Raw genomic sequence first — 26,305 nt, 5'->3', positions numbered from 1 at the left:
ATATATATATATATATATATATATATATATATATAACAAATGGAATAGAGCAAGGTTTTTAACAGTTTTGCATAAGATATAAAGAAAAGAATCGATATTTGAATTAACAACATTAACCCACATCTGAAAATTTAGGAATGCACCCAAAGGCTCAGCACATTCAGTTGAATCTCATAATGATAAATAAATTACAATATGTAATAAAGTTTTCTGTTAAGTATTTCTGCATTTATTGCTAATTTTTCTTATATAGATTGTAAGTGTTACAATAGGAAGGCTTCTACGAGATTGTCATGCTTCATTTCGTAATTAGTAATTATCTAAACAGTGAACAAAAACAAGAAAAATGAAAATAGTTTACAACCTTTTTTCAGTTTCTTAGTTTATCTAGTTTACAAACATTGATCACTAATTTTTTAGGTCTACCTTCATAACATGTTACCTTATTTACTAGCAGAAAATGCAATTTCATCGAATTTCTCGCAATTTTTTATTAAATGATATCCTACTACATTGCATTGTTAAAATGTTGGATTCACTTCCTACCAATATAGACAAGTCTAGGCGTTTGCTTCGCAAACCAAAAATAATATTTCGATTTCATTTTCTCACCAGCGATCTAGAGCTACTGTGCTTGCTTCCCGAGACATCACTCGGGACCAGTCAGTTGTTTAGGTGCTCACACAAGACGTGTGTCTGTTTCGCTGTTACAGTTAATGATGAGATGAATTCAAATTCAAAATCCAACTTTATTTGATAAAGACATAAAAGTCCCACATTGAATAACAGCGATCCGGAAAAACAGTTTGTTAAAGATTTACTTTGAGCTTTATCGCAAGAACAGCCTTGTTTTGGTATACATCCAATATCGTCTTGTTTGAAATATCATAATACAAATAAGACAATGTTGGACCTACCACTATGGCACGAAGAAAGATATTTTAAAAGAAACATGCAAATGGGCATACAAGGTCAGCTCGTATGTCGTGTATCTGTGAATAAAGTTTGGCAAATTTAAACCTTAAAATCTTAACCCGTAGGACTATCTATCTGACTAAACATTTTTAGTCTAATTGCTAAAACAATGTCAACTAAACAGAGTTACACAGGGTTATGCTACCCTCAAATATTGAACAATCAATTACACATGGGGTATATTACTATATTTTCCTACGTTCCGATATAATCCGCAGAATTTCGCATGAATCGGACTTCTTCACCGCTTCCTCATTGCAGACATTCAGCATATTGAAGGAATGGTCACTAGCTAAGGCAGTCGTATGTGAAGTAGAAGGTAGCAACAGGGAACTTTCATTCGTTTCGGTATCCTCATCGAGGGCAGCTTGTTTGAACAATTGTTTGGTGCTACCGGAACGACTTTTTGGCTGCAATTTGGGCACCGACAGAAATGATTTATTGTTGTTCAACGTATTTGCCACGTTGCTGGCAACTGGTGTGCTGGAGAAAAATTTACTACCCGAGCTCGGTAGGTTTAGGTAGTCCTGCATTACGTTAGTTTTTACATCACAATCCAGACTTAATTGACGGTAGTCCGATTTATTGTTTTTCGAGATTCCTTTAGCAGATGGAACAATTGTTGGGCATGACATTTTCAAGGTAGTGTCCGCTTCTTCCAACGTAGGTTCAATTTTGTTTTCTTTCCAACTGTTGGAATATTTTAATGTACTATTCTTATCGTTTATCGTAAAATCATCACCAGGTTTGTGCTGTTTCCTAAATTCTTCAGTTGATGTCCTTCTTTCGACACTTTTATTGAATAGAGATTTGTTTATATGTATTTTCTTATTGGCACTTTTATCGCTAGAATTATCATTGACAGAGTTAACTGGCTCTTCATCCTCGTCATTTATATTATTTTCTGCCGTTTCATCATACGAGTTGTTGTTTGAATAGGAATTACAATGTTGTGCATTTTGGTTAAAATACTGTACGGTTTGACGTCGTTGTAAATTCGACCGTTTCTCCAGCACCGGTGTACTGTAGGTAAAATTAGATGGTAGTGAAGATACTTTAGTTAGTGGTCTTTTTTGTAGTTGTTTCTGGTCATTTTCAAGTTGCAGACAAAGCGCTTGTTCTTCTTCAAATTCTTGCTCTCGTTCAAACTCACGCTCAAGCTCTGTGTCTATATCTATCTCATCTTCCATTTGTTTGTGACTTTCCTCTAAGTGTTTCATCAGCACAGCTACTACAACATTAACTAACACAAACTGAGCCATCAATACAAAGATTACGAAAAATATTGGAGCAATTATCGTGCTTACGCAGCAATTTTTAACACAATCGGCTGTATCATCGCAATCGTCCCTCAACGTATCCTTCATAATGCCATTCCAATTGTCACCAGTAGCAACGCGGAATAGTGTTAAAAATGCCATTCCAAAGTTTGCAAAGTGTGCATGTTCTCCCAATCCTTGACAGGGTAACTCATCCGAACACTCCAACCGGCCGAACAATTCAACGCCCAGTGCTGCGAATATGAAGAACAGCAAGAAAAACAACAATCCAAGATTTCCAACCTGAAAAAAGACAATAAAAATATGATAATGGTTTTTAGTTATAATTAATCAGTCGGACCTGTGGCAGTGCTTGCATAACCGTATCAAGTAGAGCTCTGATTCCTTTGGCCATCTTTAGTAACTTAAGTACCCGTGCAATCCTTAGCACTCGCATAACGCGAATTATCGTCGGATTGATCGGGATGATGTTCGTTTCCAATTCCTCCAGTACAATTCCTACAATTGATAGAATCACAATGCCGACGTCAAGCTGATTCCATTTATCCTTCATGTAGATTTTTAATCCTAGCGCCAACAGTTTCATCATCGCTTCCAGTATAAATACTGCCGTGAAGAAATAATTGAAAATTTTCAGAGCATACTCCAGCGGTAGTGGCATCATGTAATACTCCATAGCCATCGTGACCACGTTTAGGCCTATAACGGCGGCTATTGCCAGGTCGAAATATTTCGATGTGACTACATTGTGAACGAACATTCGCAGCGGGGAGTAGTTGGTATAGTATGGTGGTTCGTGCATACCTGGAATGGAAAAAGTTTAGTAAATTTCTTCTTTTTTTGAATTTGTGGTCAACGTTTTTATCTAGAATTGCTGATGACTCATAGCTTGTTTTTTATTATCATTTCGAAGTGGTTAGTTAGTATGCCATATCTACTCCCCAAATGTCCCCCTATAAATTGGTGGGTCAGGGAAGTTGGATTTCGGTGTTTCATCTGGTCAGTAACTGACGCCAACTTGAGGCCAGTTAGATACCGATTACCAAATTGGATTTTATGAACAGTTTTGGACATGCGCACGGAAAAAATGATTCCCAGTATCGTGAATAAAGTGCCATGAATTCTGGTACCATTACGTTTTTGCGTTATGAAAACAGGGTCGTTAACCTGTATAACGCTTTTTTTAGTGGAGATATTTGTGAACTTCAGTCACGTTTGCCGCCATATCATACCAAATAGATTTTCTGTACGTTGACTAGTTCACAACTTGATGAACATTATTCATAAACCAAAGGTTGACTCGTGATTTTATAACATACATTTAGGAACAGAGTCCGTCTGTACGGCATGAATTGATTTATGATTAATTATATCTTGATCATGACTTGGTATTCCTGTTCAGTTCACAAAATATAAACTGTCTCGATACTTTCTCGTGACCGTTTCACGAAACTAGAAATAATATTCATGAATCCTTTCCATTCTCGTGAACAAATTCAATATTCCTAGTATATTAGTAACAATTTAAAATCCTTGCTTATGAAATAGTTCACAAAATCATAAAATATTCATGGTTTCATGAACTGGTTCATGATTCCTAGTATGTTTTTTTATTATAGGGGTTTTAACCTCGTCATTCGCCTATTTTCGGGATAGAAAAATCTCTTTTAGAAAAATTTCATACCCTATGTGCGGGGTTGGGAATCGAAATCAGGTAGGCCGCGTACAAGGCCATCGATTTACCAACTACGCTATGCCCGTCCCCTTCCTAGTGTATGATTAACGATCTCTCTTGCGTGATTGGGATATTTAGAAGATTTCCGTAATCATATTTCGTTTCAACCCTGCACATGGTCATGATATTTTCTACTGTTTCACAAAATATGTATTATTTGTCATGAAATAATTTTTGTTCTATGAACTTTTTCAATAAATATCATACAGTTGTGCTCAGCTGCTAGCGATTTTAAAATACGTACAGTTTTTTACGCGGTTTTTTGCGCGGTTCTTCACGAGGTTTTTTTTACGCGGATTTTCCAATCATGCGGTTTTTTTTTCAAGGAGTTTCCAATTTACGCGGTTTTTTTACGCGGATTTTCCAAATACCGCGGTTTTTGCACAAATATTCTAAGTCTTTTGGAATGCAAAAGATTTAGAAGATTTTTGGAAAGATGGAAGATGGGACTGGACCTCAACAATATAGGTATTTTCGGATTGGACTTCACGAGTAGGTGCCAGAAATTGATTTTTGACGCCATTTTGAAATCCAAGAGGGCGACTTCCGGTTTAGCGAAATTCGCTATAACCCAGTCAATATGGGTATTGATAATTTTATTTATTTTTTTATTTATTGTTCGTTAATGATATGCAGACGACTTAGAATGGAATTACAATATTTACTTATTTACTATACATTATTGCTACGGTTAAGTTCAAATTTAATTTGTTTTCTAGACATGGATAGGTCAATTATTTCACAATTTTCATTATAATGGCGTATCATTCTATTGACGGGACTATTTTAGCATAGTTTGTCCTAAAAGATTGTTCTTGGAATAATATACGAGTTCTTAGTTGACGGCTAAGCACATAAAATTTTGTTTGCGAAAGTAATAATATACGTTAAGCAATAATGTCGTTGATAAAGCAAAGCATGGCAAATTCGCGGCGTTCTTTGAGTGTTTGTATATTAATGAGCATGCAACGTGCTTTATACGATGGAAGAGGAAATGTCGTCCAGTTCAGTTTACGAAGTGCGTACAAAAGAAATTGTTTTTGGGCTGATTCGATGCGTTCTTTGTACAGGGCAGTGTATAGGTTCCATACTACGCTGCAATATTCCAAAATTGCTCTGAGGTATGTATTGTATAACGATTTTATTGTGCAAGGGTCTTCAAAATTATAGCTGAAATAATATTCCCGGCCCCGCGTTCGGAGGTCGTGAGGGGGCCTTCCGAGCTCCCTTCTCAGGCGAGTATTTTGCTTTAAATGCCGATTCGCTCCCTGAAAACCTTCTGGTTTCTAGCATGCCATCGGGTACATCACGTCCTTGCATTATGTCGGGACGTTTGGAACGTGGCGTTGATAGTTTTCGGTTCTACTACCAAAACGTCGAGGGCTAAGGACGAAAATCGAGAACTTGTACTTGGCTGTTATTGACGCCGACTACGATATTTACATTCTGACAGAAACTTGGCTTGATAATCTTATTACATCGATGTAGCTCTTCGGGGATTCTTACGCGGTTTATCTTGCGGATCGAGCGCTCGTAACAGCATCCATGGTCGCGGCATGGAAGTTTTGATTGCTGTTTCTTCCGCACTTGCCTTCTGTGGTATTTGGTATGGATTGTTCATCAAGGATCGAAAATGTTTGGACGAAGATTACTACGCAGACGAAGAACTACTTTATTGGAGCTGTTTACATTGCCCTATTCAAAACATACGACCAAAGCCGAAGGGCTTCTGGACTTTTGTTCATACGAAGAGAAAGGAAACAGGTCTTCCGTCTAGGATGGTCTACAATGGCGAAGTAGCAACTGCGATGGCGGAAAAATGTTCCCTATTTGCCAGCTACTTCTCGGGTGTCTTCACGACTGATGCACCATCTGCCATTGAGCTCGAAAATGCGGCCAGTGATGTTCCCGTGGGTGCGGTGGATATATGTATTCACCATTTCAGAACAATTGCTTCTGTCTGCAGTACGGTAAACGAAATCATCTTATGCTCCAGGACTAGGTCCTGTTCTGAAAAAATATTCCGATATTTTAGCGATCCCATTGACGCACCTTTTCAATGTGTCACTTCAGCAATAAAAATTTCCCGATGATTGGAAGTGTTCAGTCATGTTTCCGGTACATAAGAAAGGTGACAAAAGCAACATCGATAACTACCGGGGAATCATTTCACTGAGAGTTGAGTCAAAAATATTCGAGTCGATAATCAACGAGGTGCTGTTTTCTGCTAGTAAACATTACATAAGCACTTGTCCGCATGGATCCCTTGCCGATCGGTTGAGACGAATCTAGTTAGTTTCGCATTGTTTTGCCTAGAACAAATGTCCAAGAAACTCCAGGTGGACACGGTCTACACAGATCTTAAGGTCGCTTTCGACACAGTTAACCACGAGATACTGCTAGCAAAGCTTGATAAACTAGGATGTACCACGAGATTCTGCCACTGACTTCGATCCTACCCTGCACACCGCGAGGTCATCGTGCAAATTGGTGACAACGTGTCTAAATCCTTTTCTATTAATTCCGGAGTTCCTCTAGGTAGTATACTAGGTCCATTACTATTTTCATTGTTTTTGAATGATGCGGTCTTCGTTTTTCGCCGATGAATTGAAAATATTTTTTGTCATAAGGAATGATGCCGTGAGTTACACGGCCCTATTTTGCGCGGCGAGTGAGGTGACTCGCGGCGAGTCACTTGAGTCGCGCGATTCTGACAGGCGAATGCAGTGAGAGAAGTCACTTCGGATGAACACCGATGAACTCTCACCTTATTCTCGCAGTCGCAACTGAGTTACTCTAGTCGATGCGCAGTGACTTTTCGAGTCGATACCTTTGAGGGAAGTGACAGAAATACGAGGTCGAAGGAAAATTAAGTTTTTTTTTCCATTTCCGAACGACAATATTTTGATTTTGACTCTATTGCGGTAATGCGTTTACGGACTCAAAACAGACGAAAAGGTGAGTTATTTTTTCTATTTTACGATTTCATCGATAAGTTGGAATCGGTTTGCTTTTCGTTCGTTTCGCGTTTGTTGTAAACTAGAGGAAAACTAAAGAAATATTTTTCTTTGCTTTCTAGGTTGAACGTTATGAGCCGGAAGCTTTTCGTATGCTTGATGGCTTAAGGTTTCGATGTTATGGATATGAAAAAATGTTTCGTGTTATTCGCAAGCTTTCAGTTCTTGTAACAGAAACCACACCGCCATATGCAAGTTTCCTTAGCGTGCACTAATTGCCAAGATATTATCAATGTCATTGACATAAAAATTGTATAGAAGGGGGCTTAGACATGAGCCCTGCGGAAGGCCTATGTAGATAAATCGTTATGACGATAAATCAACGTTACGAACCGGAAGCAGTTCGAATTTTTGGTGGTTCAAGTTTTTCGTTAACAAGGTTTCGTCAGATGACCGTTTCTTATACAAAAATATTTGGGCTACCATCGGTACTGGAACTAAGGTTTCTGCTGATCTCAACTAAAAGGATACGATGTCGAGGATAAATTCTGTGACTCGCTAACAAGTTCGTCGTTCAGAATCAATGCATATACTTTTTCTCACACGTACCTACTATTATAGCTACGCAATGTTTTATTTAAAACACAACGCTTCATAGATTCTCGTTCCTGATCATACGGATATAAAAAATAAAATAATGGAATAAATAACCGAAAGATTAGGCTACAATAAACCTGTATTAATCATCGCATCCCTCGAGCACGACTAATTTCGTGTCATTTCGGGTTCGTGGATCAGCTTTGAACCTTGAAATCCCGGTCTCATGTCTTTAAATTTGACTCCTGTAAATCATTTTTCAAATATACATAATATGGACAAAGGTGCAATGACCCTGTCGAACCAATCGGAATCCTGAATGGATTCTAGCAGAAATGCAACAACCGATTCCAAAATCGACTGAATCGGAATCGGTTGTTGCATTTGAGCAAGAATCCATTCAAGATTCCGAGCCGGTTCCAGGATGGGATTGACCGGATAAAATCTATTGAATGAGGGGCCATCACTAGCATGTTCAAGTGCTTTCTATAGCATAAGCCCGATTGTCTTTTGAACTTTTAAATAAGCTATCGAAATTAACTGGTATTTAATGAGGAAGTTGCTCATCTACCCTTCAAGCGTATACCATCCTATAACAAGCACAGAGAACAGGCATACAATGGGACCATCATAAATTTAAAAACAGAAAAACGTAAGTCAATGTGTGTATGTATATGATTTATAGACTCCCAAACGGCTTAACCAATTGCCGTAAAAATTTGTGCATAGTAGGCATTTGTTATGGAGCGTGTTTGTGTGCTATTGATTGGAGATTATCAGCCCGCCAGATGGCGCTTCAGAACAAATTGTGTCTTCCTCTTATTTCGTTGAAAGTCGCAGCAACGTGCGATGGGTATTAGCTAGTTATTCATAAAATTGAACAAGTCAGTGTAGAGCATAACGAGAATTTGTTTCCGGCGAATTTGTGCAACGGAAAATGTATTAATAGGTGTTAAAACGTTGCTGGTTGCTGCATACTTTTCATCAAATTTCTGCACCGATAAGATACCCAGGTCGATCCAGACAACTTGAAATTGTTCGGTGGTTATTTCTAGCGGTGGTATATAGAAAAATGAAATACAAAAACCGATTTTAATTCACCTAGTGGTGCAATTGTACCATTCTCATTTATCCAACTTATGATTCATTAGCTGGTTATGTTCAATATTATTGTGGAAATATCTATCACATTCACAGTGTCTCATTAACACATTTTACAACTGGTGTCAAAGAAACATGTTGATCCTTAGTGTTGCGAAATGTTTTGTCATCAGTTTCCATCGTAGAAGGGACATTCTTAATTTCAACTACAACATTGCTGGCACTCAGCTGCAACGTGTTGACCACGTAAAAGATCTAGGCGTTATTCTTGATGTAAGGCTAACTTATACCAATATCTACTCTGCGACTATTGATAAAGCAAATCGACTGCTGAACACAAAAGTGTTCAAAATTTCCAGCGAATTCCGGGATCCATTGTGTTTCAAAGCTTTAAATTGTTCACTGGTGCACTCGCAGTTGGAGTTTGCAAACATCGTCTGGTGCCCTTATCATGCAACGTGGAGTGAATAGATTGAAGCTGTCCAGCGCAAATTTAAACGATATATTTACGTCAATTGCCTTGGCATGATCCGTTGGACCTACCACCATATGAGAACCGTTGCAGGCTATTAGGACTACATATTTTGCTGCGCAGGCCATTTTCATACCTAATCTGATGTTGGCTAAGTACGATGTATCCGATCTCCTTGGACAAATCAACCACTACGCCCCAATCCAAGTTCTTTGCCCTTGAACATTGCTACACATCGAAATGCGTAACACTAACTATGCTGCCAATAGTCCGATTTTAGCGATGGTTCGTCGCTTCAACGAGTTTGCAGAGTACTTCGACTTCGATACCAATTCATCACAATTTCGCATCTTACTGCTGCGTGTTGAGATCCTCTTCCTAGGTGGTGAAATATTAGATGCGTTTTTTTCCGCAGCTTGGGGGTCATTCGGTCCGTCTTCTCTCGCGTTTTCGTTTATGTCCAAGTCGTCATCGGTACGGCATTAATGTTGCTCACGGTCGGATGTTCTTATTTGTTGTTTGTGCTTACGGGTCGCTATTGTAAATCCTTCTTCATCGGTATTTGATTCCTTATTGGTGGTGTTGGTTTGGAAACATTTGCTGTAATTGTTGTTACTTCGATGTTGGTAATGGCAGTTGGTTTAGTGGTACTGGATTCGATCAGCCGTTGGTTTACCAACCGGTTGTGGTTTAGCATACGAAGACTGTATATCGGCTTTGGTCGTATCACGTGGAATTTCCAGTCTTTGCGCAAGGTTTTCCGTGGTGTAGCGGCTGATCGCAATATTGGCACGTAGGAATCTGCCCTGGATACGTGACTAGTTGAGAATGTGTAATACCTTGAGGGCATTTGCCTGAGAAGCTCAAGTAAGAAGGAATAGGTTTTGTCGAGCGCATTCTCACCACATGAACGCCGCACAGTGGCTGGAGGTTGGCCAAAACCTCAAAAATTTATTTTCGAAATATTGATATTATCTATTTTTCATAAATTTCTCATGTATTGAATAATGTGTATTCAAAATTTTATGATCATTGGATAAGAACACGATTTTTAACATGAGTTTAAACGTAGCAAAGTCCGGATATTTTAATGATTTTCATTTCCGAAACCACCATTGCTCTGTTCACTTCAAATGCATGTTGCTCTTTTGATTTTGGTGTGATTTTAGCACAACTAGTTTCATTGTGTAGAGGAACGAAAGAACTTGGTTAGTGAATAAAATACATTTGGTAAATTTGCTTGGAACTATGACTTTTTAATTTAAATATGTTTGAGGTGGTCAGATCAAAAATACTTTTTTCACTAAATTATTCTGCACAAATTTCGGAATCATTTCGGAACGGTCACATAGTATACATTCTACGGCAAATAACATCTACTTTTTGAATATCATAGTCTCGTTCTGCGCCTAGGTGCGCAAAAAGGTTTAAGGATATTTTGAAGCTTTGTTGCTGATATGGAGGCGCATGGTGTTTTGTGCAAAATAGTTAGACAATCTACAGTAAACCAACACGTTATACGGGATCAAAGTTATAAGAAAGGTTCAATGACACTGTATGGAAAAATGCATTTAATATTTTGCGATTTTTGACATAAAAAATGAGCTCAGCACCTCAAAATTATCTTAAATTGTGATTTTTAGCCAAATTAGGTAACATTTGAGGTTTTGTCCGACTTTTGTTTGAAGACCCGCCACTGTGCGCCGTTGCGGAGTCTATTGAAATATTAAAAGAAAACTTCAACTGGTAGGGTACCTGTGCCCTAGTTCATCTTAGCTCCTGTATTCATCCCACCCATTTGAATACATTAGTTAGAGCAGTGTCTGCTATCTCTGTTCAACGCATTACCTTAAATGGTAGGATGAATAAGGGGGCGTTGTAATCGGCTTTTCACTTCGTTCAAACGCGAGGTCAGATTTTTTATTGTGTTGCTTCTTAGGAACAAAGCAAGGATGTTAAAACCTATTTAAGCGTTATCTAGTTCGAGTTATCAATGAAATAGTGTAACATCCTGACTAATGAGATGAACAAGGGCTCGTCTACCCTACGTAGATTTTTTTTAATTTCGATGAGCCCCTTTGGTTTTTTCATGGGTGAAAATGTTTGAAGTTTCACAATTTTGCGCGATCCCTTAACCATGACCTATTGAGCTAAAATTTTGCATATGGACTTTTTTCGGGATGCTAAAACTTTTGAGGCAGATCCGGTTTTAAACCTCAGGATGACCATAAATATTGGCACATAAGTTGTTCTGTTGTTTTTTAACCCAACGTAGTAAAGAGCTACCCGACCAGGAGGAAATAACACAATTATAACTCATGCTGATATTTTGTTACGAAAAATTTCCTATCAAATTTTGTTATAAAGTAGAAACCGTTAGGTGTTAAAATAACAAAAATTCTAACAAAAAATTCTCTACGAATATCACATTTATAACAAAGGTTGATAGCAATATAACACGATCATAACAACTTGAGATAGCATAATACACCCCAACATAGCTTGTATTACTTATTGTGTAATATCAACGATTTTAGCGTGCACGTCTAAAAATAGAATATGAGAAAAATAAAGCATACATTAGGGCGCTTTTTGCTTTGGAGCAAAAAGCTTCATGCAGCAAAAGCTTTTATAACATTGCCAAATGATTGCATACCTGCTGGGTGATTGTTATTGTAAATATATGACACGCAAATTATTGTTTGTCGAAATTGCCGCTTTGAACCTGGGTATTCTGAGTTTGATGGGGAAGTTTTCTGCATGAACCAACGACGTTGTTTTCGACTGATGTTTAATGTTAGCATAATATTCCACGCATCCGTCAAGGGCAAAACGATTATAGATGCAGAAGACGTTTCCAGAACGCACACATTGAACTTTGCCAAAGCCTAAGTGCTGTTTGTTTTCCTGGTGTCATACACTTTGTTTTTATTCAGTTTTACTCACTAATACAGCTGCCTATATGACGATAGACTGAATAGCTTTATAATATCTTTTCAGATCAGGAAAGAGGGGCTATTTTTAGATTCTAAATAGTGCGCTTTGCCGCTTCTCTTGTACGTTGCCGTGTTTTACATTGTTTTTAGAAATAATGTCGATGCGATATGGTAACATTAAGCGAATATTTTACGTACATTATTTTACGGAGAATATGATAAATCTTATTCAAGATTCCGCATAGATTTAAAGCAACAAATGAGTTTTGAGGTTTCAAAATAAGTCTCTTTTGGGGATTTGTTATTGGCATTGTTGATATGGGGAAGACTAAACAAACCAGTACAATTATCTCGCACCTAATAAATTGCTAGAAATGCAAATCGTTCACAGAAGTTATATCTATCAACTGCGAATATAACAGATAGATGACCAGATCAAATCACTTGACAGTTGAACCATTGAATATCAAACTTATTTTACCGGGAATGAAAAGATATAATACTCAAGTAAACTCAAACACTTTTTATGTGGAGAAAATTTTGGAGATCAGTATAATATATCAGATAGTTTTTTGTGACCTGAAAATTTGTTTTCGCAATATATAGCAAAGCTTAGAGGAAAATTAATTATATACTCATTTGACTTAGCTATAAAAACTAGTTTTAAAATGCTATTTGATTTCATTTCGCGCTTCTTTATTTCGTCTGAACTGCTTGATACTTCCTGCATATCCTTTGAAATAAGTTTTATAAGAAAATTATAATCTTTAGAAAAGCTCTTTGATAACTTCACGATTCTAAAGCTTTTTATGATAATGGCTTTAACATTTAAATCATACGTCTCCTACTCGAAGTTATTTGTCAGATGAGTGTCGCAGAAAATAGGCATTGTCATCTCTTAATCCAACTGCAACCAAGTAAGTCAATCAAACACCTCACTGACAAGTTCTCCGACCTGCATCTAAAAATTGTCTATACCCAAAACGCGGAATTTTGAAAATCCAAATAAAAAAAATCAAAAACTTCGAAAATTCGCTTTAAAAAGTTGAATTGCAACGTATAAAAAGAGACTTCAGTGTATAAGCAAATAGACTGCCATTTGTGTAACCGTTAGCGTTCAAAGAAAATTGTGAAAGAATATATAACTTACTGTAACATCATCGTTGTATGCGTACATTAATAATATATTATTAATCCAATGATAGCACCAGAAGATATAATCTTGATATAAGTTTTCTTGCATTCCTGATCGGTATATCATAAAGATAATACAGAGAGTAATAAATATCAACATGATATATAAATTTGATAGTTTTCTGTTATGATGTTCTGATCGGGTATAGTCTCGAAAAGATGGATTCAGCATTCTATAGAAGACACCTGCTTTATTCGACAGATCCATTCTACGATTCCGAAAATAGTCTTCTAAAGTTATATTCTTGTATCAAAGTAGATAAATTTGAAAATCTGTTAAGTTTAGCAGAAGTGAAATCTGATGGAATGCTCCTTAGTATTTCATTTCTATTTTTTTAATTCAGGATTCTGATGAAATATTGCTTGGAATTCTTATAAAGGCCTATTCAAGTTTCTTATATTTCTACGTGGAAATCTGAAGGAATCATGTCCAATAAGCAGCGAGTGATTGCTCTGGGCTCTGAAGGAATTCAAGAATTCCGATAAAAATGTATTGAGAATTCTGAAAGAATTCATCGTGTGAATCGATTTCGTTAGAATCCTGATCAAATCATTATCATGATTAGAATTTCTAATTTTTTGAAAAACCTGCCTCCAATTATTCCACCAGAGTCCCGAGAAGAATCTAAATAGCATCCTGAGCAGGATTCCACCAGATTCTTGAAAAGGGATTCACCAGAAGTAAAAAACTGACTGTACTGTCTATGATTGCAAGTCAGTCCCACAAAGATAGGAAATCCCATAGAAAATCCCATAGAAAATAGAACAAATAGGGATCATGGGTAGTGTATCGATTTTCTAGTCTATTTTCGGCAAATTTAAGACTAAGAGAAACGAATGCAATGAAATTGAAAGACGGATAGGTATTCTAAAGCGAATCAGTTATAAACTTAGAACAGAAAACTAGGCCGCATCGGCGGCAAAACATGATGAGTTTTATTCTATCAATGACCATGCGGTAAACTTGGGTGGAGCGCCAAACTCCTACTTAGCAGAAGGCAAAAGACTCTTCACATTTTCCTTTCGATCATGTCCGTATAAACCTGCCTAGTCCTAGTTTTCCGTTCTAGGTTTATAACTGATTCGCTCTAGAATACCTATCCGTCTTTCAATTGCATTGCTTTCGTTTCTCTTAGTCTTAAATTTGCCGAAAATAGCCAACAAAATCGATATGGTTATAATTGTTTCGGCCACGCAATGTCATCCTTCTGTCCGAAGTGTGTGAATGTGGAGGAGACACCGGAGCATGTGCTACTTGGTGATCCTATATCCGTAGCAGCGTGTCTTTGCTTAGCGTATATCGTTGCTGAAATGTATAGAAACGAAAGCATATGGAATGCCGTCCACAGAGCAGGAACACTAATTCGATCTGAGCTCCTGAGAAAATGGAGAAAAGAGCAGCAAGTTAGCAGTACCTAGTAGCAGGAAGAGCCGGTGGTACCGGTCCATGTGTGGATGGGTTGATATCTAGAGTGCAGATCGTAAAGTCACCGCCCTGACGTTGAATAAAAAACTAAAAGGAGGAGGTGAGAAGTTCCAAGTGGTCTAAAAATCCTGCAGAGGTAGTGATGACGAGAGGATACACTGGTTACCTAGCGACAGCGTACGCCGAGGAGTCAATTGGACAGTCATACGTAGAGGAACCCAGGAGCACAAGGAATGCTGGGAGCTATCGACCAGCTCCAAGTCGGGGAAAAATCTTGTTAGGGTGATTGTGATAGGTTGCGAGTCCGGGTTTTCGGCTCGACGGGTTCCGACGTTGGTGACGGTCGCGGATGTACTTGAAATAGTTCTTGTAATAATTGTTTACTTTTATCCGTTTAAAGTGCATCATTTACATACAGCGCGCAAGAAAGTTTGGGCCATTCACGTCAAAAATCGAAACACCACTCATCGATGGGACGGTAAATAACACGAAATCGAACCTGTAACCGCATTTCATTATATCAAGAAGTTCAATCAACATGAATAAATCAGGTGACACGAAAAACGGCCTATCATTTCGATTCAAGTTAAGGCAACATTTACGAAAGATCATTAACTTTGCGTTGCGTTGCGTTGCGTTGTGACGATGATTTTGGCGGATTGCACACTGACTTCATCATGTTTGACTGCTGATTATCTAATAAGAGTTGCTTAGTAAGTGGTAAGTAGGAATTCATACCAATCCGACCCATATTAAAACCTCAACAGCATGATAGCCATCATTGCCGGCCGCCCCCATCTCCATCGTTCACGGGGAAGGATAAAGGATAAGGTAGACGGGAAGTGTTGATGCTCCACCTACTTAACGGAAGGACGACGATTCATCAGACTCTTCCATAGGTGTCGCGGAGTTGGTGGTTTGGAAGGGTATCAGGTCTAGGATTCGCTCCAAGCAAACGATGCGACCTGTAAAGCATGTTTTATTAGGTAGTTGTTTAGTTAGTCTTCGAGTGCACGATCACTCGAAAAAGAGATGATCTTGTTTAGTTTTTGGTTATTTTTAAACTCTGGGCAGCCGGCTACCGAGAGTATACTATGTTCCCTAAACAAAAGCAATTTGAACTCCACACGGCCGACCGTGGGAGTATTGCCTAGAAAAGCTAATCTTATCCGCGTAATGGGCCGGATCACTATTTATTGCAACAGTATTTGGACAGAATTCGCTACTTCTTCTCTACGATATATTTATTGGCTTGAAAACTACCGAGTGATAACACATTATACAGGCAAAAATAGCGAGAGATGTTATAAATCAAGGAAAGTATTTCTTATTTTCCATATCGGATTGTTTGTGGAATACAAGTATACGAGCGATAATACCGAACACTGAAGGGAAATATAAAGGATTGTTAACCTGATGCACGGGCTTGTTAGCAATAACGGAGCTTTAAATTAGGTTCATAAAAACAGACGCGGCGAATTTTCAATACGTATTGACCCGTGTTCATAGATACTAGTCAGATTAGTCGTATTGGGGCTAATTTCCGATCAACTATTCATTTTTACGGCAATGTTTTCTCGACTAGATCTGTTCGCACCCTCTCATTCTGTTCGCACCCTCTCATTCTGTTCGCACCCTCTCATTCTGCGGTCTAAGGACCAAATGTCATCAATAGACTTAGACTCGCGTGGAGGCATGAGATAGGAAACTTGTAAGAATTTTGCTATCCCACCGTTTGACTACCAGAATGGATGGGAGAACAGTAATACTAGCAAATACCGACTACCATAAGAGCGGTGCAAATTTGAACGAGTGACGTAGAGTACTGCACTGAAAAAAGGACCAGGAGTGCGATTTTACGAAGTTTTAGCTTCCGATGGCCCTACATTTTCTGACAAAGTGAAGTTCTTGAATGTTGAGATTTTTATTACTGTTTAGAAAAGCAAAAGTATCATAAAGCTAGTGTCAGGGCTTCATGAGACCTCAAGGAGTCACTTTTGGAGGTATTCGTAAATGTAGATTTGTCGGTAGACGGTTCCAAATATAATAGAAAAATACCTAATTTAACACAACTACAGATCACTTGCAACATAAAAAGCTTTTTGTGAAATTCGACAGCTCCATCTTAGGCCAATTCAATAAATTTCCTACATGAAAGTTTCCATTTTTTAAAAACGGTTTTTAAACCAAAGCTTTGGAAGTTAAACCTTGGCGTGGAAGTGCCGGTATATTAATATATTCTGTTACTTAGTGTAGAATTAGATTTCGTCATTTACGGCTAATATACAACCGCCAGAAGAAACTTAAAACGTTGGTACACAATCAAGAAAGGCGAATCAGAAAAGGTGAGTATATGTCAGTGATTCACTAAATACAGACTGGAAAGAGGGTAATATGGAAAACCTTAAGGTCCGTCCAGATTAAGTCTTCGGTACGGAGCAAAACGTCGGCCTAGGAACTCCTAGCATGTTGTTAGTCGCCTCTTACGACATGGGAGCAGTTCCCAGAGGTTCTATTCTTGGTTGAAATAGTGCAAAAAGATTTCAGCCCGCCGGACACCACACGGCTTAACATTTACGAAAGATCATTAACTTTGTACAAAAACCGAAGGAACTGTTTGGACTAAACGTAAAAATATTAGCAATCTGAACCAGATATTGGTCATAAAACCGTTCTACATTGTGGTGGATGTCCATATCTCTAAGTGCACGGAATATAATGTACAAATTCGCTAATTAATTCCTAATCTGGCAAGCGATTTGCGGATGTGCAATTTGACTCCTAATCATATATAAGCCCGGTTAGGACTAGTTAAAAAATAAATAATAATATTTATCTAGGATGGCCGGTTGTAATTTTCCAACGTATTTTTTCTGTATTATTTATTATATTATTCTCAGTATTGTACTGAAACAGTTTGGAATGACATCTGTAGAAATAGTAGTAAGCGAGTTTGGGTATGGAGCTACTTCATGAATACCGTTTGAAGTAGTTTATGAATAGTTCTAGATTGGAAGTAATATTAGCAACAATCTAAGCACATGTTTAAGGAATGTAACGAAATCCTCCATTTTATGATTTTCTTCATTGCAGTTCACGTGCAACTGTTCGTCTTTACTATATTTCTCTATCAGCCTACTGTGCGTAGAACAATATTTTCTCGTTTTTAATATTTTGGTACACTCGTTACCGTAACGTTAGCTGTATGTCTTTTTAATGGTCAATGTAAGCACACGCCCATTTACCACTGGAAGTTATGGTAAATGTTCTTATTTACACGTTTATTCTTATATTTTTATAGTTATATTGTTTTTAAAATTCGCGTACTACTATTCTTATATAACATTAAACTCAAAGCCAGAAATTTTAGCATAAACACTAAACAAATCGTCTCGTATAGCTGAAATAAAATTTACAACCTGCAATCAATGTACCTGTTTTGATACTAATACTCACGTCTTCTCTTTTTCTCCATCTGTAGGGCACGTTTTGCAGCTCTTAGAATTTTCTCTTCCTTCTCTTGCTCCTCACGGCAGCGGTGGAAGTTTTCCACCACGACTCCGACGAACATGTTCAGAACGAAAAAACCCACCAGTAGGATGAATGCGATGAAATAGAGCAGCCGCCATTCATTATAGTTGACAATTGGCTGAAAATAGTTATAATGAAGGTTTGTTTTGAATCACCGACAGTGTTTAATCCCCACGAGGCTCGCATAAATGCCTACATTTAGGCGACTGCTTGAAACTCTAAGAAGATTCCGCTAGAATTTCATAACGGTCAATGATCAAATGGAACGTCGTTGAGCTTACCTGCATGTCTACGCCCACAGCGTCAAGTCCCGTGTACATGATGTTGACCCAACCATCTCGCGATGACAGTACGAACAGTGACATCAACGCTTTTCCAAGATCGTCAAAATTATATTTTCTATTTATCCACACATTTCCGTCACTTTTTCTACATTCATCCTTCGTTTTAACTCCTTTGATGTTCTCTCCTTCGCAATAGAAAAAGGTGCCTTTGAAGAGCTACAAGTAGGAAAATTTTTGATTATTGCGTTGAAATTTCGGTTTTTGATATGTTACCATACCTGAACTCCTAAGATGCCAAAAATAATGAAGAATGTGCAACATATCAGTACTATATTTCCGATAGGTCGTAGAGATGACAGTAATGTTTGCACGACTAATTTCAAACCAGGAGCTCTGTTTATAACTCGCAAGGGCCGTAGTGACCGTAGAAGTCTGAAAACCTAGTGACGAGTGAAAAGAAACAATCAATCATAGTGCAAGTTTGACTAAGATTAACAAGAATAATCTTCAATTTAAAAAAAAGTATCTTGAACTAAAAATCTTTCACGACATGGAATCAACTTTGAAGAGCTCCGAACAAACCCTGATACAATGGTAGGCCATGAAGACTCAGGTCACATAGCATTTGCTAAGCAATCGGGCGTAACAACGCGCATCTTGTTTGGTCTATCCTTCGGTTTACCGTTGTCTGGTTCGTTTTTTTTTATTTAAAAGTAGGCATTGGAGACTGATACAGACAGCCTTACAACAAAACAAATGAGTTACCAAATTCTGGAATAACCTCCAAGAATACAGTAATTATACTTACCCTTAAAATACCGAATATTCTAGGACTTGATTCACTAATCAGAGACATCAGTAGATCTATGATTGATATAATAACAAGCGAACCATCCATAATGTTCCAACCGGATGTAAAATATGCGTCTGGTCCGTAGAACATACCAGTTGCTACCACCTGCAAAAGTAAATATTTCGTGAGAGGTTTTACTCATAAATTGTTATCATGATAAAACCTTGATAAACATTTCTACAGCAAACACTGCCGTGAACACATAATTCGCGGTTGCCAAGAAGTATCTTTCCGGACAATTGGGTGGTATATTTGGTCTCTCCATTGCCAACGTTATACAGTTCAAAGCAATGAACAACAGGATCACATTATCGAACCACTTCTGATTAACAAACCAGCTACATATTTGCCGGAATCTGAAAATAAACAAAAGTTTTAACAAACAAAACATTCGGCGCATTCAACCAACTACCTGTTGTCCTCGGGAAATATGTACAAAGTGTACAAATCTCGATCCTCGATAAAATTCTGTGGCGTAACATAACGGAAGAACTGCTTCAACCGACTTTTCGACTTCTTCTTGTGCCTTACATTCAAAATCTCCGGCACCGAGTTGCGAGCTTCCTGCTCAACCGTATTCACCGGTTGATTACTGTTTTTGCTAAGTTCTTCCTGAATCTTTCTCAGCTCAAAGTTGTGCAAAGCGACCCGCGAGTGCTTCCGATAGGTTTGCTCAATTGCCGACATTCGACGAGCATTGTTCGGACTTTTTATGTCACTCAGCCGGATCGAATTTTTCCGATCGAAAAAGAACTGATCGTTTTCGTTGTACGGATACTTGGAGTAGGAGGAGGCGCTTATGTTGCTAGCGATACTTCCCGTCTTACTGCCGGCCCTGACCGAGGACGATCGCCTCGTTGAGTTTCTCCGGGGTCCGCTATATTTGTCCCGTTGAGTATCGTTTTGAATGCGGTAACTTTTTTGCAGTAAGGTATTATTTTTTCGCATGCTGGATAATGTTTGGCCTACAAATTTTTGGGAATGGTTATAACATGAAATTTTGAGTATATATTGATCTCACCTCTTCCATTGTTTAGTACTTCTTTCTCTTTCAATGCATTGTTTTGCAGCTTCAAGCTACACTTTCGTGGAATTGCTAGTTTTTCTTGGGTGTCACTCGAACCGGATAGTTGAATCCGATTACTTACTGCTTGTCGATACTCACTCAAAGTATTGTGGGTTTTCTCAGATTTTCTTCGAATTTCATTAAACACAGGTGTCCCCTCTAGGAACGATCGATCGTCTAGTGCTTTCAATGAACCAAGGACTGGGGGTGGTTTCAGTAACGAAACACTTTCACTTTTCTCCGTGTGCTGCATGTCAAGGTTTTCCCAATGTTTGAAATCGATTCCCGTATCGAGAGTTCCGTTTGGGGAATCTTGAGGAGTAGCTGCCGTTGTGGTTATAATGGGAGCATCTATGTGTTGTATGTTGTACAACATTAGTGGCTCGCATTTTTTCTACAAAGAAATAGAAATTGTCACGATTTTTTGAAATATATAACTGTATTATACAACCTTTTTCGTTGCGTGTAAATCAGCAGAATTTATGGCGTCTTTGTCCGAGTTCAGCTTCGGTATAGACAAATTGATGTTATCATATTCCGGCTGTAGCAGGCGTTGCTTTTGAATGTTGCATTTTATATCCCTGATCTGCTGTTTTTAAAATAAGTAAGCGCGTGAAACTCAACAAAATATCATAACAAACCATTCGCAACTCTTCTGCACTGAACCACTTTCCTCGTGCTTCATTGTAACTGTCACTGGTAGTTGACTCGGAGAAACTTTTCGGATCATCGAAAATGTCGCTGTTTTGTTCTTGGGCCGCTAAAGATTCAGCATTCAATTTTGCTTTTACCAGTTCTCGTTGTTCACGTTCTCGTCTTTCATTTCTCTGATGAGTAGATTTTTTTAATCAAAGTAGTCAAGTTGTCAACAAAAACTCACCTCCGAACTAAAACCTTCGACTAAAATGGCTACCAACAGGTTGAACAGCACGTAATTGCCAAATGTCATCAAGGTTACAAAGTACAGGGCAGCCCAGTGACTTGTTTTTTCCATTCCATTGAACAGGACAACGTTCCAGTCCTCTTGGGTAAGAATCTGTACGATGAAAAATGTTTAATTAAATTCGCTAATCAAATCATTTGCAGGCAAATACTACAACAACAACAGGTGAGTAGTACGTTATAGAAGTATCCAACCCATGCAAGCAGTATCAAATTGGAAATCTAGTAACATTCATCATAGATGCAATGAATCAACGAGGAGGCTTTTTACAAAGTTAGTACAAACAGAAAGTTCACAAAAAAGCAAAAAAAGTAAGGGTTCAGTTTTAAATTTCGAATTGAGTTACATTTTGTATTTCTTGAAAACATATAAATAAAAATGAAGCAATTTTCAATCAGTGACTGTGTCCCATTGATCACAGAGCACTGTTATTATGAATCAAATTTTATTTCAAATAGAAAAGGTTGACATTTCACTCTACTGTTGCTTCAGTACTTTATATAACTGAGTACAAACACATTACACTATAAATAGCATGGTTTGATTTGGTAATGGATACCCATAATCATTTTTATATTTTACTAAATCATTTGTCTCTAGGGCGATCAGTTTCTTTATTTACTGACAGTTTTAAATCACTCAATTTGCAGTAGATATTCTGATTCCTCTAAAGAACTACAACAAATGTTAACTTTGGATGTAAATGCAGCATCAGTATGATAGAAAAAAGATGTTTACGCTCTAGTTGATGATGTTAATGAATGATGGGAGAAATTATATGCCTCAAATAACTTCTTTTAAATCAAATCTATATCTATAACAAATTATCAAAATAGTGTTGTACGAAATCCGATATGTGAATATTGAATTGATACTGAAAATCTAAATAGTTCACAATACAGCTTGCAAAAATCTATTCTATAAAAGTTTTAAACTTGACTATAGAGCTAACATAATTGTTTTGGGAGCCATTTTGTTGTAAAATTTGAAATAGTTAGGGTTATTATTTCACATCAAGTGACGTTGTTGTGGTAGGCTGTGGTTATAGAGAAAATCAAGGTTCATTGTCTTAACTATAAAGAATTGGAAAAGAAGTGTATTTTACATTGGCGAAGTGGGTTACAAAATTTCAAATTTAGGAAACCCGTGGAATAAAATAAAACTTCAAAATGTCGGTGGTGTTTTTCCTTATTTGTTAAAATTGCATCATTTTTAAATGACAATTTTAAATGTATGGTGCTAGTATAGAGAACAAGTGCCTTTCAAATTTACTGATTAAAACATAAGAGTCGAATTCAAACGTGGCAGCGTAGTGAACTAAACGTTCAAGTCCGCTTGTTGATGGAGCAAATTCAAATCTTACGAGTTGAAAAGTAGAAAAAAAGAGTAGGCGTTGCGTGGCAGCAGCGAAAACATTTTCATTGGCAACTAAAACTAGCGCTCCATAAGAGGTCACTTCAATAAAAAAAATAGTAAAGCGTGATTCCGCAGTGGATTTTGTGAATCATCCGAATTCCGAACAACATTGGTTCGTCTCCCGGGGATCGTAACAATTTGTTCAAATAGACCGCACGAAGCAATGTAATGGAAATATCAGTCTATGTCTTGGACAGTAGCGGATCCAGGAGGAGGATCCTGGGGGCCCGGACCTCTCCGAAAATTTTCAACTTGTTAAGAAATTTTGAATTAGTTTCAATTTTATATTACTTTAAACCAAATATGACCAACGTACACGTATTGTACAATATTCATTTCAAAATCAAAATTTCATCTTGGATTCATCCCAGTGCGTTTCTGGTAACAGAAGTGATTTTATAAACGTTTTCTCAGTCTGCTAGGAATAGTTTCCATTGGAAAATGGAAGTTCGTTTTGCTATTACCATGGCAACAAAATAACATTGAACTAAATTAGTTATGGCATTTACGCTTCGACTTCGTCTCATCAGAATTCAACACAAACTTAGTGACGGGACTTGGATTGACACTAGCTTCAAAAAACCTGTGTTTCTGAGTAAACCCTTAGTCCTGCCTGATGCCTCGCAAGAAAAGGAATTCTGATTAAGCTGATGAAAAATATTAAAATCAAAACTTGGTTTGGCTTAGCAAGCCAATGCAATATACACTATGCTATATTTCTCCTTAATGCACAGTGGCTCAAAACAGCGTTTTGAGGTACTTAATTCATTGGAGTCAAAACTGTCCATATTAGCGATTTCACATATTCTTCAATGTTTGTGTGTGTAAAAAGCGCCATCTTTTGGTAATATTTTTTTTTTAAATTCATCATGGTAGGCTACAGAAAATTTAACTTTTAAACCGAAAGAGATAGCGCTTGGCTGTCTTCGACAAAGTTGTAGAGGAGAGTATTTTTATAAATTTTGCAGAAGACATGTTGTCTCTGTCACTCATAGTAATCGAGTTATGAGAAGTTCTCTATGGTGAACTCCTTCATTTCCTATTTTTACTTATAACTTTTTTATTTATGATTTTCCACATTAACAATGTTCTAAGGTATCATCATAAAACACAACTTTTCCGAAGAGACCAGATAGCTGTGAATACTGTGTAAAGAGTTATAGCTGATTTTGATTTTGGTCTGTTTTTGAACCCGTGTAACTTTACTATCGGCAAAAATTGTAATTATACTATCAATTATTCTGATAGGACTAGGTTTCACCTACAAAACGAAGGTAAAATGTTTGTCCATAGGCACCCGTTCAAAAGTTATACACTTTTGAAAACTTTATGTCTGGCCCTCCTGAAGTCGCGTGAATGGCTCACTGAACGAGTAGGCGCTGGTGTTGTATATCACCCATTGGAAAATCATTCTTAAGTTAGATAAAACGATATAAATAAAGAAAAAAAAATAAACAAAGATTACGGAAAAACTATCAATAGGTTTACAATGAAATTCAAGAAAATAGAGTATAATTAAAAACATTCAAAATGATGATTATCCTAAGTGTTAGCATTAGAAAGTGTTTTTTTTTATAACGTGATAGTCTTAAGAAACTTTGTAATATGTTATGTAAAAAAAACCCGCCGTAAAAAAACTTTTGCAAATGCCGTGTCAAATAAACGTTTTATGAAAAAAAAATTGGAAAATCATTCAATATCAGTGTTAACCTTCCGGTAGACGCACTAGTACACAGAGTGCGCGACACTCAGGAAATCAAGCGAAAGCGTCTTTGAACACCAGCTATCATAACAACATGTCTTCTATAAAATTTATAAAAATACTCTCCTCTACAACTTTGTCGAAGACAGCCGAGCGCTATCTCTTTCGGTTCAAAAGTTAAATTTTCTGTAGCCTACTACGATCAATTTGAAAAAAAAATATTACCAAAAGATGGCGCTTTTTACACACACAAACATTGTAGAATATGTGAAATCGCTAATATGGACAGTTTTGACTCCAATGAATTAAGTACCTCAAAACGCTGTTTTGAGCCACTGTGTAATGGAGAAAAATTTAGGAAAAAACTATTTTTTCTCGACTGAGGAAACCTTGTTTAAAACTACCTTTGCGCGAAATGGGTACGAAACTTAAAACTAAACTAGTTGTGGAGGTTCGTTTCGGGTTCCTCTCCACTAGCTTAGTTCTGTCATTAAGTTAGTGTCAGATACTGAGGCAATTGAGAATGATTATGTTGTCTATAATTTGTGGTAAAAATATCTATTTTGTATTATTCATAAGGGAATTTCTTGATAAAATGACTATCTGTTCAATAATGAAATAATAATTATAATCGGTAACTGAGCCGCTGAGATATTGTCATTTGAAGTAAGCATTCAAACTATTACTCGATTTTATTTAATTTATACTTTTGATATAATGTTGGGTAGACAACACTTTTTCAGTGCTACATTTAAATGACACCTTGTGTATCTAATAATCACGTACGGTTTTCCTTTAAAACTAACCCACGTCTAAAGATCCTAAATAGTCAACTGACAAACATAGATTAATGCCTCAAATCTGGTAGAAAGCCCATCGATGTACGCATTTAAATCCAAATCGCCGTTTCGATTCCGCCAATGATATATTTTCAAATTTGCACAGAAAATATTTGAATACTATATTTTTCGAATACCAAGTACCCAAGAACCAAAATGCAATGCTGGTAGTAAAAGGAAATCAGTAATCGAGAGTAATAAAATAGATTTTGCATAGCTTTGGGAATAAGTAAAGTCTAGGAATTCCCGATCAGTCATAAGAACATACCGAAAGCTGGCTAGTACAATAGAGTAATTTAGCTTTACGTTAGATTTTCAACCAGGTACACTGATTAGGTAGTTTGATTCACAAAAAAATGATAAGCATAACTGCAAGATGCATGGACGTAACTTTATATTCAACTAGCTAATACCCGTCGCGCGTTGCTGCGACTTTCAACGAAATAGGATTAAAACGCAATTTTTGTCGAATCGCCATCTGGCGTGCAGATAATCCCCAGTCCACAGCACACAAACACGCTCCATAACATATATCTACTACGTATAAATTTTTACGGGGATCGGTTAAGCCGTTTTTGATTCCATAAATCACATACATACAAACATTGAGTTTTGTATATATATTAGCTAATACGCATCGCGCATTGCTGCGACTTTCAACGAAATAGGAGGAAAACACAATTTGTTCCGAAACGCCATCTAGCGGGCAAATAATCCCCAACCAATAGCACAAAAATACGCCCCAATGCCTACTATGTATAACTTTTGACAGCAATCGGTTAAGCCGTTTGAGAGTCCATAAATCATATACGTACAAACATTGACTTTTATATAGAGAGATAGATAGATTTAGATAGACAATTTCTTCTTGTGTAAATAAATAGCATTTTTGACAAAAATCCAATGATTTTTATGGCTGTCATAAAACATAAACTCTCCGAAGTCGCGCTTATAGCCCACTGAACGAGCAGCCGTGTATGCCCTAAGACGATTTAGCT

General features: G+C 37.3%; 1 protein-coding gene across 5 annotated transcripts in view; it reads right to left on the bottom strand.

Moving 5' to 3' along the window:
• Positions 1-198: 198 nt before the first annotated feature.
• Positions 199-26,305, bottom strand: part of LOC131693474 (voltage-dependent T-type calcium channel subunit alpha-1G) — an 83,825-nt gene continuing 57,718 nt past the window's right edge. For 4 of the 5 annotated variants that reach the window (XM_058981326.1, XM_058981323.1, XM_058981325.1 and 1 more), the window contains 12 exons: positions 21,288-21,443; positions 21,049-21,234; positions 20,859-20,996; positions 20,363-20,801; positions 19,754-20,306; positions 19,505-19,697; positions 19,297-19,446; positions 18,767-18,928; positions 18,486-18,704; positions 18,130-18,322; positions 2,596-3,059; positions 199-2,537 (listed from right to left, as the gene is read on the bottom strand). In XM_058981326.1, coding sequence (XP_058837309.1) covers positions 1,161-2,537; positions 2,596-3,059; positions 18,130-18,322; positions 18,486-18,704; positions 18,767-18,928; positions 19,297-19,446; positions 19,505-19,697; positions 19,754-20,306; positions 20,363-20,801; positions 20,859-20,996; positions 21,049-21,234; positions 21,288-21,443 — 4,230 coding nt within the window. In that variant the 3' untranslated portion in view covers positions 199-1,160. The remainder of the gene's footprint in view (positions 2,538-2,595; positions 3,060-18,129; positions 18,323-18,485; positions 18,705-18,766; positions 18,929-19,296; positions 19,447-19,504; positions 19,698-19,753; positions 20,307-20,362; positions 20,802-20,858; positions 20,997-21,048; positions 21,235-21,287; positions 21,444-26,305) is intronic. The other variant, XM_058981324.1, reaches the window with a different exon arrangement.

The sequence above is a fragment of the Topomyia yanbarensis genome, chromosome 3 (assembly GCF_030247195.1).
Source record: "Topomyia yanbarensis strain Yona2022 chromosome 3, ASM3024719v1, whole genome shotgun sequence".
Classification (NCBI taxonomy): Eukaryota; Metazoa; Arthropoda; class Insecta; order Diptera; family Culicidae; genus Topomyia; species Topomyia yanbarensis.
Note: the sequence above shows the minus strand (reverse complement) of the source record. Positions and strands in the feature narration are given on the sequence as shown.